Source organism: Piliocolobus tephrosceles, chromosome 20, assembly GCF_002776525.5.
Source record: "Piliocolobus tephrosceles isolate RC106 chromosome 20, ASM277652v3, whole genome shotgun sequence".
NCBI lineage: Eukaryota > Metazoa > Chordata > Mammalia > Primates > Cercopithecidae > Piliocolobus > Piliocolobus tephrosceles.
Window position 1 is genome coordinate 1,131,044 of NC_045453.1, and position 15,069 is coordinate 1,146,112.

The 15,069-nt window shown below is 42.8% G+C and overlaps 1 protein-coding gene across 10 annotated transcripts in view; it reads right to left on the bottom strand.

Annotated features, from left to right (window-relative positions):
- The window catches only part of PTPRA (protein tyrosine phosphatase receptor type A), a 148,515-nt gene that overhangs the window by 33,177 nt on the left and 100,269 nt on the right, over positions 1 to 15,069 (bottom strand). For 7 of the 10 annotated variants that reach the window (XM_026455219.1, XM_026455217.1, XM_026455213.1 and 4 more), the window contains 3 exons: positions 13,659 to 13,685; positions 1,478 to 1,562; positions 227 to 300 (listed from right to left, as the gene is read on the bottom strand). In XM_026455219.1, coding sequence (XP_026311004.1) covers positions 227 to 300; positions 1,478 to 1,562; positions 13,659 to 13,685 — 186 coding nt within the window. The remainder of the gene's footprint in view (positions 1 to 226; positions 301 to 1,477; positions 1,563 to 13,658; positions 13,686 to 15,069) is intronic. The other 3 variants (XM_026455220.1, XM_026455212.1, XM_026455221.1) reach the window with 1 other exon arrangement.

Below are 15,069 nucleotides of genomic sequence, written 5' to 3' on the forward strand. Positions count from 1 at the left end.
CAAGGGAGAAGGTCAGTCAGGTGCCCTGAAGACCTAGCCCCTTTTCTGGAGGCTAAACTGGGGGTTCTACCTCATGGACCAGGCCTGTAAAAAGTAGGACTGTTCTCTTCAAAAATCTTTTTATTCCTCTTTTTATTGTCTTATTCTTTTAAAAGGATGGAGAAACTCCTAATTTCTTGATTTCCTTCCTTGTGACGGTTCCCCATGACATTAAGGAATGCCTTACCCACATCCTCAGTGCGGCCGTTGGATAAGCGGAAAGAATTGGAATGGCTCCCAGCTTGCTTGTATTTCTTAAACCTAATGAGAAAATGATCACAGTGAAGAACGAAGCACAGAGGCAGGAGAGGCAAATCACAGCTCTGTATTCCTGCTCATCAATTCAGCCTTTCTAAATCTCCTTTAAAAATAATCGGACTTTTTTAGAGACAGGTCATGCACACTCTGAGGCAGCAGCATGCTGGGGCGACCAAGTACCTCGGGATACTCCTGTTTACCCTCAGCACACTGGGACCCAACCAGGGAATCCCAACAGTATATTCAGGCTCATGTGGCTCACTGGAGAGCACAGCCACACCAGGTGGAGAGAGAGTTGAGTGGACAGAATATAGTTGGGGGAGACAGACAACGTGTATCAAACAAAAATATTGGTATTTCCTCAGTGTAGCCTGGGAGACCCAGGGAGAAGCCCAGAGCTTTGGACTGGGTGGACACAGTTCTGGCCACAAGTCTCCTGCAGAATGATGGAGACATATGACAAATTATAGGGGGCACACGATTCCCCTCTCTTTATCCCTGCAGAAGAACAGAGGGAGCACAGAATAGGTTAGGCCAAAGATAAGGCAAGGCTAAACCCAATTAGTCAGGGCAGTAGCTTTAGCAGGAAGAGATAAATGCACCACTCTCTTCTCTCCCTTGGATTCCCCTTCCTTGTTTCTGCTTGAGTGGTAATGTCTAGAGGATCCTGAAAGAAGGTTAGAAAGAGGGATCCTGTAACTCACAACTCACATGGCTCAGCTCAGCATGCCAGGGCCAGGGGTCCCAGAAGGGTTTGGGGACAAACCCCCAACTAGAAATAAAGTAGGCTTTTGTTGAGCATGTAATCTTACTGGGGCCCTTTTAGGGGTTGCTTCAACAGGGCTAGACCTAAAGATCCTGTAACACCTGTCCCTAATAACAAACTGTAGTTTCTTACTTCAGCCTCCAAACTACCATTCTGGGTTTTAGCTTGCACTGGAATTGGGGGACTGGACTTGGACAGATGGAAGAAAGAGGGAGGGTTTAGGACTTAAGGAAGACTACGTAGAGCTTTTAAATCATTTCTAAGTAGAACTTCAATTTTAGCACTATCATGTGCCATTCCCCCTCTATCCTATTCATTGTGTATATCCTACTGTCTACTGGACTGTGTGGGTTCACTGGGACACTGGGGTATTGAAACAGAATCTAAGAGAACGTGAAGTGTTAGTAGGCTCACCTTAACATGTACAAAACTATGATAATAAACACGATCACTAGCAGAGAGGACAGGGCCACCATCACCGCAATAATTGGTGTCTCATCTGAAATCAAGAGAACAGAACAAGTCAATACTGTGTTGTACAATGGAGGGCTTAAGTCAGCCATTCAAGGGAACACCCTGAAGAGGAAGAGCTCATTCAGTCCTTCTGCAGATGCCAGGAAATGGAAACAGAGAAGAAAGTATGAGTGTGCACCTCCCACTGCCATGCCAGGGCTATTGAGGTGAGGTGGGGAGAGAGCATGGGGCCCAGGATGACATGCTCACCCCATCTCTGACTATCATACATTTATTTACTCTGTCTCCCTGCATTAGAATAAAAGCTCTTTAAAGGCAGACAGTTTGTTTTACTCACTGCTATATCTTTTGAGCCTAAAACAGTACTTAGCACGTAAAAAGTATTGGAATATTTGGAGGCATGAACACATCCGATTCTGATGGCAAGCTAGGTATGCAAGGCCAACGCTGTACACTCTCTCAGCCTCAATGGGCTCCATCTAGAGGAAGATGGGAGAGGAAGGGAAAAAGACGGTATTCCTATCATAAACCCAAATGGTTTCCTGGTGCAGAGAATATTGTTCCTAATTAAAACAAGGAGACAGGTAGGGCACAATGGCTCACGCCTGTAATCCTAGCATTTTAGGAGGACAAAACAGGTGGATTGCTTGAGCCAGGGTATTTGAGACCAGCCTGGACAACAGGGTAAAACTCTATCTCTACTAAAAATTAAAAAAATAGCCAGTGTGGTGATGTGTGCCTATAGTCCCAGCTACTTAGGAGGCTGAGGTAGGAGGATCACTTGAGCCCAGGAGATGGAGGTTACAGTGAGCTGGGGCTGTGACACTGCACTCCAGCCTGGGCAACAGAGCAAGACTGTGTCTCAAAACAAACAAATAAACAAGGACAGTTGGGTGTGGCAGCTCATGCCTATCCCAGCACTTTGGGAGGCTGAGGTGGAAGGACTGCTTGAGGCCAGGAATTCGAGACCAGCCAAATAAAAATAAAACAAGGCAAGGAGACATTATTAGATCCTGAGCCACCATGTAACAAAACTGCTGGGTGCTTTTTTTTCCCCCTCTTTCCACACCCTGCTCCCTTAGTCACCTTTTGCCAGGACCGCAACCATGGCAACATCTGGCTTGAAGACATGGCAATCCCACCTCATTTACAGGGTCTGGCTCCCTTTCACCCAATACCTAGCCTTGTTTCTCATGCAGCTGGCCAGACACTGACTCATCTGCCTCCACTCTCACCCCCCACCTCACTCCATGAACTACACCATCAGAGTGGCTTGGTAACTATCTTCACCATTTTCCTACCTGCTAAAATGGAAGACAAGTCCCTCCCATCCTGTCATGTGTGCTCTGGATTACATCCACTGCTGTCACCTCAAAGACTTGTCTTCTTGACCTCATTACCCTCCCCAGCCACCACCAGCCTCGCGTCTCTCTTCTCACCTGACTTTCCACACAGTTGTCTAATTCGTCTTGTCTAACTCCTTACCTCCAGGTTCTCCTTAATCTATTTGCTCTGACTCCCACCCTCAGTGCTCTGTTTAAACTGCTCAGCCAGAACACCAACAAATGTCATATTGCCAAATCCAGCAGGAACATTCCCATCCTCATCTGATTCAACCTTTTAGCAGCATTTATTCAAATATTTGTGGACCAGCAATTGCATGCCATTGTTTGAGACACAAGGAGCAGAGAAGTGTCCAAGCAGACAAGTGACAGAAAGCTTACATTCTGTGGGGAGGACGGAGGACACTGTTTATAAACAAGTCAATACTTAATTTTAGACAGAGACAAGTGCTATGAGGAATAAAAAGCAGGGTGGGGAGAGAGAAAGTGACAGGTTGGGGAGCAGTGATGAGTGGTCTGGGAAGGTCTCTCTGAGGAAGTAATATACGAGCAGAGCTCTAAATAACGTGAAGTGAACCATGCAAAGATCTGGATGAAGAGCTTTCTAGACACAGGGAACAGCAAGCATAGTAGCTCTTAGGAGTTTGGCAGGTTCAAGAAACAGCACAAAGGCCAGTTCAATATAAGATGACAGAGAGGTGGGCAAAAGCCAGCAGACTTAGGACTTGGGAGTCCATTGTAATGATTGTGGATTTAATTCTTAGTGTGATGAGAAACACTATGCCATCGGAGGGCTTTGAATAGAGGAGATATATAAGTGGATTTACATTCTCTTAAAAGCTAAACTGACCCATAAGCAACAGCCATGAGGTGAGAGGTTAATCTAAGAATGCAGTGTCATAGAAGCCAAGAGCAGAGATTTTCAAGGAGGGAGCAATCAATTCAATCAAATATTGCCTACAGACTTAAGAAGGATGAGACAGAGAAGTGAAACCAGATTTGACAAGACGGTGGCTACTGGTGACCTTTCCAAGAGTGTTTTCAATTGAATATGGGTGAGAAAGCCTAAATGGAGTGAAATAAAGAGAGAAAGGACAAAGTGAGACACCGGGTCCTTTCCGGGGGACTTTTAACATTAAGGGATACAGTGGAAAGGAGTGACAGATGGAGGGAGATGTGAGGTGGACAGATGGGTTTTTTGTTTTGTTTTAAGAGAGACGGAAGACATTACATGACGCTTCTTTGTTAATGGTAAGTTTCAAACATACTGTGGTATGTGGCTCTCATCTTAAAATGAGCGTTTGGACTGGCCGATCACTCCTTCCTCTCTGAAGCACTTTCCTCTCTTAGCTTTCCACAATGAAGCACTCCTCTGATTTTCCTTCTATCTCGTCTGCTCCATCTCAGTTTCCCTCACTATCTGTTCCTCTTCCAACACCAGATCTCTAAATGTGGGAATTCCTCAGGGCTCTGTCCTTGGCACTTTTCTCTATATCTAGTTAATCTGATCAGAGAGATGACTGTAAATACAAATGCCATGCTAGCAATTCCCACAGTTGCTTTGCTTGGTCAGACCTCTTTTCTGAGTTCCAGATTCTCAACTGCCTATTTTCCACCTCCACTTCAAATTTCATAGGCAATACAAGCTTTCTGTGTTTAAAACCTTTCCCTCACCATTCAGTAGCTAGTACTCTAATCCACCCTGTTGCTCAAGAAAGAAATGTGGAAACCCCCTTGATCTCTTCCTCACACTTATCTTCTATATCTAGCACAGTTGCAAGTAATATATTTTAGAGATATATCTAAAACTTCAAATCTGTCTGCCTTTTTTTTTTTTTTTTGCATTTTTTTTTTATTGCCACCAGTGTAGACCCAACCTCCATCCTCTCTCACCTGGATCATAGTAAACCTCTGCCCCTGCCAATCCATTCTCCACAAAGCAGAGGGATCTCTAGGAAAGCAACTTAGGGTATATACCAATCTTAGGTAAAAACCTCCAACAGTTTCTCATGCCTTAGAATGAAATCTAGTCTCTTTATCCTGGACTCTAACAACCCCCTTGATCTAGCCCCTACTTGCCCTACCTCTTGCACTCTTTCCTTACTCACTTAATTTCAGCCACTGGTTGTCCTTCCACGCTTTATTTCATTCATCCATCCTCAGGCCTTTGCACATGTTATTCCTTCTGCTTTACACAGCCTCCCTCTGTTCTTTGCCTGGCTATCTCCTACTTGTCTGGTTCTCTGTGTGTCACTTTTCCCACACAGGTCTTCTCTGACTTCCTAATACTAAATTAGGATCACAAGTTTCAGTTTCCTTATTTCTGAAATAAGTTATTCTGCATATTAAATTAGATCATTCACGTAAAGTTGTTGGCACAATAACTAGCACACAATATATACTTAATTTTAGCTGTTATGGCCAGGCACGGTGGCTCATGCCTGCAATCCCAGCACTTTGGGAGGCTGAGGTGGGCAGATCATCAGGTCAAGAGTTCAAGACCAGCTTGGCCAACATGGTGGAACTCCATCTCTATTAAAAACACACAAAAAAGCCAGGCGCGGTGGCTCAAGCCTGTAATCCCAGCACTTTGGGAGGCCAAGACGGGCGGATCACGAGGTCAGGAGATCGAGACCATCTTGGCTAACATGGTGAAACCCCGTCTCTACTAAAAAAATACAAAAAACTAGCTGGGCGAGGTGACGGGCGCCTGTAGTCCCAGCTACTCGGGAGGCTGAGGCAGGAGAATGGCGTAAACCCGGGAGGCGGAGCTTGCAGTGAGCTGAGATCCGGCCACTGCACTCCAGTCTGGGCGACAGACCGAGACTCCATCTCAAAAAAAAAAAAAAAAAAATTACAAAAAAAATTAGCCAGGCGTGGTGGCATGTGCCTGTAATCTCAGCTACTTAGGAGGCTGAGGCAGGAGAATTGCTTGAACCTGGGGGGCGGAGGTTGTAGTAAGTCGAGATTGCACCACTGCACTCCATCCTGGGCAACAGAGCAAGACTCGCTCTCAAAAAAAAAAAAAAAAAGGCTGTTATTTCTTATACTATTTTTGTAAGGCAAGGACCTTATTATTTTCCTTGATAATACCTCTCACACTTTGTAATTACATATTTGACTGTTGTTGATTAATCAATATCCCTCCTTTATAGTATAAATTCCACAAGAGCAAGAATTACATGTCTGCTTCATTCTCACTGTACACCTAAAGCCTAGCACAGGGTCTCACACATAACAGGCACAAAACAAACAATGAATTACATTGAGCCAAAGAACAAAAAAAATAGTAATTTATCACTAAATATGTCTTTGTTAAATTCTAACTACAGGAGGCAGTATATCAGGTATTATAATAAAGTAATTAGGCACATTCCAGCACTCTGGAAAGCCAAGGCAGGCGGATCACAAGGTCAGGAGTTCAAGACCAGCCTAGCCAATATGGTGAAACCCCATCTCTACTAAAAATACAAAATTAGCCGGGTGTAGTAGCACACACCTGTAGTCCCAGCTACTCAGGAGGCTGAGGCAGGAGAATCGCTTGTACCTGGGAGGCGGAGCTTGCAGTGAGCTGAGATCGTGCCACTGCACTCCAGCCTGGGTGAAGGAGCGAGACTCCGTCTCAAACAAAAAAAAAGAAAGAAAGAAAGAAAGAAAGAAAGAAAGAAAGAAAGAAACTAATTAGGTACATTTGGCTTAAGACACTGGACTAAATCTATACATTTACTTCATCTTCCCCTAAAGCACACCGACATGGTAGAAGAAATATAAAAATACTAATGAATCAACAGCATATCTGAAAGGCAGCAAAAGATGGCATATGTAGATCAGAAACTTTGAGATATTTCTGGAAGACAAAAGAGATGAGACTCAATTGCCCAAGAGATCAAACAGAGCCAAAGAGCTTCCAGCTGAAAACTACGTCCTAGTTCTACCAGTTTGGGCCTGGAAACACCTCAAGCTCAGAGGGAACTGGGACTGGGGTTGAAAGTGGACCTTGAGGTACCAGGATGGTACTTAAGCGAAGGTCTGCCAACCCAGCACCAGTACACCCACAGCCCAAATGATAAGTGGGGCTTCCCATCTAGACTCAGCTGGAAAAACAGTGCTCTACACAGAGTAGAGAGTTTGTCACAGAGACTGGTAAGGGCTTCTTTTTTACAAAATAAATGCTGCATATATATTTTCTCAATGTCACACTAATGACATTTTGGGCTAGATAATTCTCTGTTATGTGGGTCTGTCGTGTGCACTGTAGGACATTTAACAATATCCCTGGCCTCTAATTATTAGATGTCAGTAGCAAACTCCCAATTTTGATGACCAAAAGTATCTCCAAGCATTGCTAAATGCCTTTGTGGGGGAAATAGCCCCCAGTAAGGAACCACTGGTCTATACCCACCCCATTCTAACTGAATTCTTTTAAAGCAAATCTGAGACCTATCATTTCAAATGTAATTACTTAGGTATGTATCACTAAGAGATAAAGATTCTTAACATAAACATAATACTGTTATCCAATTTAAAAAGTAACACTAATTCCTTAGTATCATCTAATATTATTCAGTTACGGCTTGAATTTCTCTGAGTGTCTGATAAATGCTTTTTTTTGGTTTGGTTAGAATTGGCACCAGAGCAGGTCTACACTGTATGTGATTGTTAAGTATATTGGGTCCACAGAAAGTTTCCCGGGGACTGAAGACAGAAAAAAACCATAGTAGTGCCCAAGCTAACTCTAGGCAACCACAAGAGAGGAAAGGAAAAAGAAAACGGCAGCTCACCTAGAGGATAACTGCACCCTGTCCCGATTTTCCTGAGCCATCACTGAAGCCTCCCTGGTTTAGGATATATGTCCCTGTTTGTCTTCTGAAGGGATGAAGGGACACCTATTGTGAACACAGTCTAGGCCACTCAATGGTCCAGGGCATAGCTCAAACAGAGCAATGGTAACCCTGGGAAATGGAGGTGACAAAAGAAGAATAAACCTTTTAAAATACACTGCAATTTGTGCAACAGGATGCCATATTGATTTAAAAAAAATTTTTTTCTTAAATTTTTTGTAGAGATGGGGGGGTCTTGTTGTTGCCCAGGCTGGTCTTGAACTCTTGGTCTCAAGTAGATCCTCTTGCCTTGGCCTCCCAAAATGCTACAATTACAGGTGTGAGCCACTGCTACATTGCCTTTTTTTTTTTTTTCTCGAGACGGAGTCTCACTCCGTCACCCAGGCTGAAGTGCAGTGGCATGATCTCGGTTCACTGCAACGGCCTCCCGGTTCAAGTGATCCTCCCACCTTAGCCTCCCTATTGGTGGGACTGCAGGTGCATGCCACCATGCCTGGCTAAGTTTTGTATTTTCAGTAGAGACAGGTTTTCACTATGTTGGCCAGCCTGGTCTTGAACTCCTGACTTCAGGTGATCAGCCTACCTCAGCCTCCCAAAATGCTGGGATTATAGGCTTGAGCCACTGTGCCCAGCCTACACTGATATTTTGTAAAGGCCACTATTTAAAAAGGAGTAATCTGAGTAGTAAGCAAGAGTTTTTAAAAACTGGCTGGACGCAGTGGCTCACCCTGTAATCCCAGCACTTTGGGAGGCCGAGGTGGGCAGATCAACTGAGGTCAGACGTTTGAGACCAGCCCGACCAACATGGAGAAAACCCATCTATACTAAAAATACAAAGTTAGTCGGGCGTGGTGGCGCATGCTTGTAATCCCAGCAACTTGGGCGACGAAGGCAGGAGAATCGCTTGAACCCAGGAGGCAGAGGTTGCAGTGAGCCGAGATTGTGCCATTGCACACCAGCTTGGGCAACAAGAGCGAAACTTGTCTCAAAACAAAACAAAAACGGCCGGGCGCGGTGGCTCAAGCCTGTAATCCCAGCACTTTGGGAGGCCGAGATGGGCGGATCACGAGGTCAGGAGATCGAGACCATCCTGACTAACACGGTGAAACCCCGTCTCTACTAAAAAAATACAAAAAACTAGCCGGGAGTAGTGACGGGCGCCTGTAGTCCCAGCTACTCGGGAGGCTGAGGCAGGAGAATGGCGTGAACCCGGGAGGCGGAGCTTGCAGTGAGCTGAGATCCTGCCACTGCACTCCAGCCTGGGTGACAGAGCGAGACTCTGTCTCAAAAAACAAAACAAAACAAAAACAAACAAAAAAATGCCAACATGATTAGGAAGAAAAAAATCTAGATAGAAAGGCTGAGCAGGGCCAGGCATGGTGGCTCATGCCTGTAAACCCAACACTTAGGGAGGCCAAGGTGGGAGGATTGCTTGAGGCCAGGAGTTTGAGACCAGCCTGGGCAACTTAGCAAGACTCTGGTAGAGTCTGTCTCTACCAAACAAACCAACAAACACCCTTATTAGCTGGGCATGGTGGCGTATGCCTATAGTCCCAGCTACTTGGGAGGCTGAGGCTGGAGGATTGCTGGAGTCCCAGAGGTCAAGGTTGCAGTGAGCTGTGATCAGGCCACTGCAGTTCAGCCTGGGCAACAGAGCACGAGTCTGCCCCAGCCCTGCCTCTAAAAAAAAGAAAGGCTAAATAGGAGAACTGATATAACTGAAAACCAAATTAGTTGTATGAAAGAGCAACTGTCCTGGAAGCTCTCAGAACACAGAGCAATAAGAGATGAAAAATATGACAGCACAGAAAAGAAAGGAGCTAGATAGGTCCAGGAGATCCAATACCTGTGCAACAGGAGAGTCCAAAGAAGAAACCAGTAAGAAGGGAGAGAAATAATACAAGAAAGTTCCTGAGTTATCAGGCCAAAATAAATAATCTAGTTTAGGGAGTAATATTGACAAAAAAATCCTTACATCTAGATGTATTCTCAAAACATTCTTAAATTCTGGGTTGAAATCAACCAACGAACCACAGGCCAGCCTTAGAAAACCATTTCCAGGGCATGGGGTTTCAGGGTGCGACAGACCTGAAGTTCAAATTCCTACTACCCTAACTTACTAGTAGTGTGATAATCTCTTAGAATGATGTATGAAATGGCAGAATAGCACCCTCCACCTTTTAGAGGTAATGAGAGGTTTTAATGTTTAAAACAGGTAACATTTGCAAAGTGTCTGACATGAAGGGAAGAGATTGGCTTTGGCATCCACAAGTTCACACACTAGTAGAGAACCTCAGTCCAGCTTCCTACGCTCAGGCAGTTCTTTGTCTAGAACAGGGGTTGACAAACTATAGCCCAAATTTAGCCCGCTGCCTTTTTTGTAAATAAAATGCTATTGGAACATGGCCATGTTCATTCATTTACATACCATCTATGGCTGTTTTTACATTACAAAAGCAGAGCTGAGTAGATGAGACAGAGACAGTATGGTTACAAACCGAAATTGTTTCAACCCCAACTTCATTCTAGCAAAGTTTTACTTTCTAGATTCAGGCCAGGGAACAAGCATAAAATGAAAAAACACTAAAATGGTGTTCTGGGACAACAGATATCTACTTGCTACCACTTCTTTCCAAGAAAACAAAGGGCCATATTAATTGAAGGGCTCACAAGTAAACAGGTGAGTGACTTAACGACTTCAGACACATGCTGGTCAACTACGAACTAGTCAGTGAAGGAATAGCCATAGTCCTATAACCGCAGTTCCTATGGCCCATTTACCTATTGCCACACTTTTTGGTACAAGTATTTATCAGCTCTCAAAGGCAAGGTTGTAATGTTGTTTTAAATGTTTCCTATTGCTCTAAAAACAGCAATACTCATTGGATTGCCTCTAGAATCTAACAACTGGGCTGAGCCCAATCACTGTTGTTTTGAGCTAAATTATTCAGAAACCTAAATTTCTCTGTCTATCTACCTCTCCTAAGTCCTCTGGAATATCTTTCTAAAACCAACATCTGACTATGTGACTTCCTTACTCACCATCATCTTCAGGAGATGCTCCAACTTCTGAACTCAGTGGACCACCACACCCATTCTGTTGAGGCCACCTGCGACCACTCCCCACACTTCACATATGTCAACTGCGCACAGATGCTCAAACATATGACTTTGCTCTTTCATGTCTCTTTGCTTGTGCCCTGTCTAGTGTGTCTTCATTTTTCCCATTTGCTATTTTAATTTAAATTTCCCAAAGCTCATCTCTGTGCCTCCTTTCCACTCCCCAGATATAATGAGTCTTCTGAGTTCCCTCAGAACTTTGTGTGATATATCCAATGGCATGTAACTGAGTAGCTTTCGGTTCCTGATGTTCATGTATTTCCTCCCTGAGACAGGGAAGCATATGCATATATATATATTTTTTTTAATATATATTTTTTCTGGAATCCTTGATGCCTAAAAGGCACTGAATGTAAAAGGTACTTAGAGAAAGCCATCATAAACTCATAATAATAATGGCACTATGATAATCCCCACCCTTTTTTTTTCTTTTGAGACAGAGTCTCACTCTGTTGCCCAGGCTAGAGTACAGTCACGCAATCTTGGCTCACTGCAACTTCCATTTCCTGGGCTCAGGTGATCCTCCCACCTCAGCGTCCCAAGTGGCTGGGATTACAGGTACATACCACTATGCCTGGCTAATTTTTGTATTTTCAGTAGAGACAAGGTTTCCCCATATTGTTCAGGCTGGTCTGGAATTCCTGGGCTCAAACGATCCACCTGCCTCAGCCTCCCAAACTGCCCTAACACTCTTAAAACAAGAATGTCAACTCTTTCTAGACTTAAGTAGTAGCTCGAGGACTATTTCTTTACAAATATTAAGATGCTGAATTTTTTTTTTTTTTTTTTTTTTGAGACAGAGTCTTGCTCTGTCACCCAGGCTGGAGTGCAGTGGCGCAATCTTGGCTCACTGCAACCTCCGCCTCCCAGGTTCAAGCAATTCTTCTGCCTCAGCCTCCCAGGTAGCTGGGATTACAGGTGCACACCACCATGCCCGGCTAATTTTTGTATTTTTAGTAGAGACGGAGTTTCACCATATTGGTCAGGCTGGTCTTTAACTCCTGACTTTGTGATCCACCCACCCGCCTCGGCCTCCCAAAGTGCTGGGATTACAGGCGTGAGCCACTGCACCTGGCTGGAATACATTTTAAAAATAATATGCATGAGAAAATAACCAGTTTCCTGGACTTCAGAAAAGGAAGAAAAGTTGCCCTCCCTCTCATTTCTTTTTGTTTTGACAATTAAAACATCAGACCCTACTGTTCAAAAGCACCCCAAAGACCAGTGCATAAAAACATGTAGCCCTAATTAATCTGCATAAGACATAACTGCTTATCAAACCCATTATAACACAAATATTTCCAAACAGCTGGCTTATTTATCAAAAAGCATTTGGCTTAAAATTAGAATGTGATATCCAAATTTATAGCAATACTTCTAAAGATCTGTTCTGGTAAAATTATCATTAGATTTTGGGACTTTAGAGACTGCTGAGAATACCGATGCATTTTCAGTTACCTGACTGGAATTATACAAAATTATTTTTTGACTTAAGAAAGGAGATTTATTACATTAATAGTCTTTACATATGTCACAATTAGCAATAATCTAGGTAATTAAGGTAATTTTATTTTTTAAATCACAACATGGAAACTACTTAATTAGGTAGGTAAAATAGGTATGATATCTAGGGCAAGAAAAGGCTGAATATTATGAAAATATATACTAAATAGAGGAAGGAGTCAATGGATCTTATGTTTCATCTTGAAGCCTACCACTTTGACTTCTGACTTTATTGTAAGGCTGGTTAAAAGAGCAGTTTTAGGGAGCATATAAATATCTACCACAAAAAAACCTATTTAAGTCTACATTTGATAGAATCTGGTAAGTGAATCTGAATAGCAAAGACACTGTATTAATCCAATATTTAGTTCTCAAGTTTAGGAAAGTGAGATCTGGAAAAGTGAGGGAAATCTATACACAGTATGGTAACACTTCACTACGTATAAATAGTGAAGTGTTATACAATGGCAGATGGACATCACATAAAGGATCAGAGTACCCACTTTTCTGACTCAAATGCTCCCTACTTAGTGGGACTTCATACGCCTCCCAGTGTTCCATTACTTAATTACACAGGGAAAATTGTGTATGGTTAAATAATGGAATCAGACAAAAACTCAAGTCTGATTTGATAAAATAGAAAATTATGATAAAAATACTGCTTCAAACAGTAACATTTTAAAAATTCAAATGTAATAATCACTTCTTAGAATGTTACATGATCTCTTTCTCTTTCTCTCATGCTCTTTGATAGCAGCCTTACTGTCATTCTGGGCAAAATGTGCCACACTTCTGCAGACAAACACCTACTCTCTAGTGACCAGGGACTCAGTAGTCCAGCTTAAACCACAGATACAACATCTCAGGCCATAGAGACTTTACATTAAAGGGCTGAAAATCCTTAAAATCCATATAAAGCCACAAAGGGTTGACATTTTATATAGACCAGGGCAAAAACAACACAAAGAATGTTTAAAGGGAACTGTGGCCTAGAAATCAAAAGTAACTCATGGTATAGAAATTATGACCTAGTATCACCAAAAAGTAATGTTAACAAGGTGACATGACAAAGTAAGATATATTTTGTTACTTGTTAAAATACATCATAGCTGTTAGAATCCATAGTCTATATTAAAAAGCATACTGAATACAGTACTTGTTTCCATTTCTCTTCTCTAGGGAAATAACTTAAGGGAAAGTAAACAAACAACACAGCAACAGATGCACATGGTTACTACAGACTATGAGCAGAGGAAATAGATGAATACTGTACACTGTGTAAAAGCAACAACAGATACAAGGTGAGCAGCTCACCTCTTCTGTCCTTCGAGTCAGAATTACCTGTGTAATAAGTAAAAAATAGAAACATTCATTCAGGTTAAAGAAACACATTACAATTCAATTTAGAGTACAACAAAACAAGTTCCAGGATTAGGAATGCTTTTCTCCATAAGGCATCCTCCAACAACTGGGAAACAAGACTGCCTAGATTCACTAAACTTCAGACAGTGGTCTGGCCTTCTCCCTGGGTACATAAATAGTGCAGCATCAATATTCATAAAAAGTACAAGAATGCAAAGAGAACACATGTTATTAGACGACTTTATGTCTTTTGCTATATTAAAATTCAAGAGTGCAAAATTAAGTAAGGATATAAAAGACCAAAATGACAAGTAATAAAATCTAATTGGTATATACCAAACTCTACACACTAACAGAGAAAACCTTCTTTTCAAAGGCTAGTGAAATATCCACAGCCCTTATAAACTCCATCAGTAGAAACAGTACAATATTCTTTTGTCCCAATGCAATAAAATTAGAAATTGGCAAAGTAAGAAAACACTTGAAAATAAAAATCAAAACCAAAATGAGGCCTGGTGTGGTGGATCACCTGAGGTCAGGGGTTAGAGACCAGCCTGGCCAACATGGTGAAACCCCGTCTCTACTAAAAATACAAAACAAATTAGCTGGGCGTGGTGGCGGGTGCCTATAATCCCAGCTACTTGGGAGGCTGAGGCATGAGAATCACTTGAACCCAGGAGGGGGAGACTGCAGTGAGCTGAGATCATGCCACTGCACTCCAGCCTAGATGACAGAGCAAGACTCTATTTCAAAGAAAAAAAAAATCAAAACCAAAATGGGTCAGGCACAGTGGCTCACGTCTTTAATCCCAGCAGTTTGGGAGGCTGAGGCATGAGGATTGCTTAAACCTGGGAGGTAGAGGTTGCAGTGACCCGAGATCGCACCACTGCACTACAGAATGGGTGACACAGTGAGACTCCATCTCAAAAATCAAACAGATGGCTGGGTGCGGTGGCTCACACCTGTAATCCCAGCTCTCCTGCCAGAGACTATATTTGAGACTCCTTTGTGCTAGATGTAGTAATGTGATGAATTCTACCCAACGGGATGTGAGCTAAAGCAATGTAACTTCCAGGTCACATCTTTTGGAAAAGAAATGCCCTCAACTCCCTTTGTTCTTCCTTCACAGTGGTTGGAACTAGAATCCAATGGTGAGAATTATCGCTAACCAAACAGATAAGGGCAATACTGTTAGGATGGCAGTTCCACAAGAGGAAAGGAATTTGGTCCCTACTGAAACGAAGGCCCTGCCCACCTCTGGAATGTAACTAGGGAGAGAAAGACACTTGGGTCTTATTTAAGTCACTGAATTTTGGTATCTTTGTCAGAGCAGCTTATAGCGCATCCTAAAACAACTACCTAT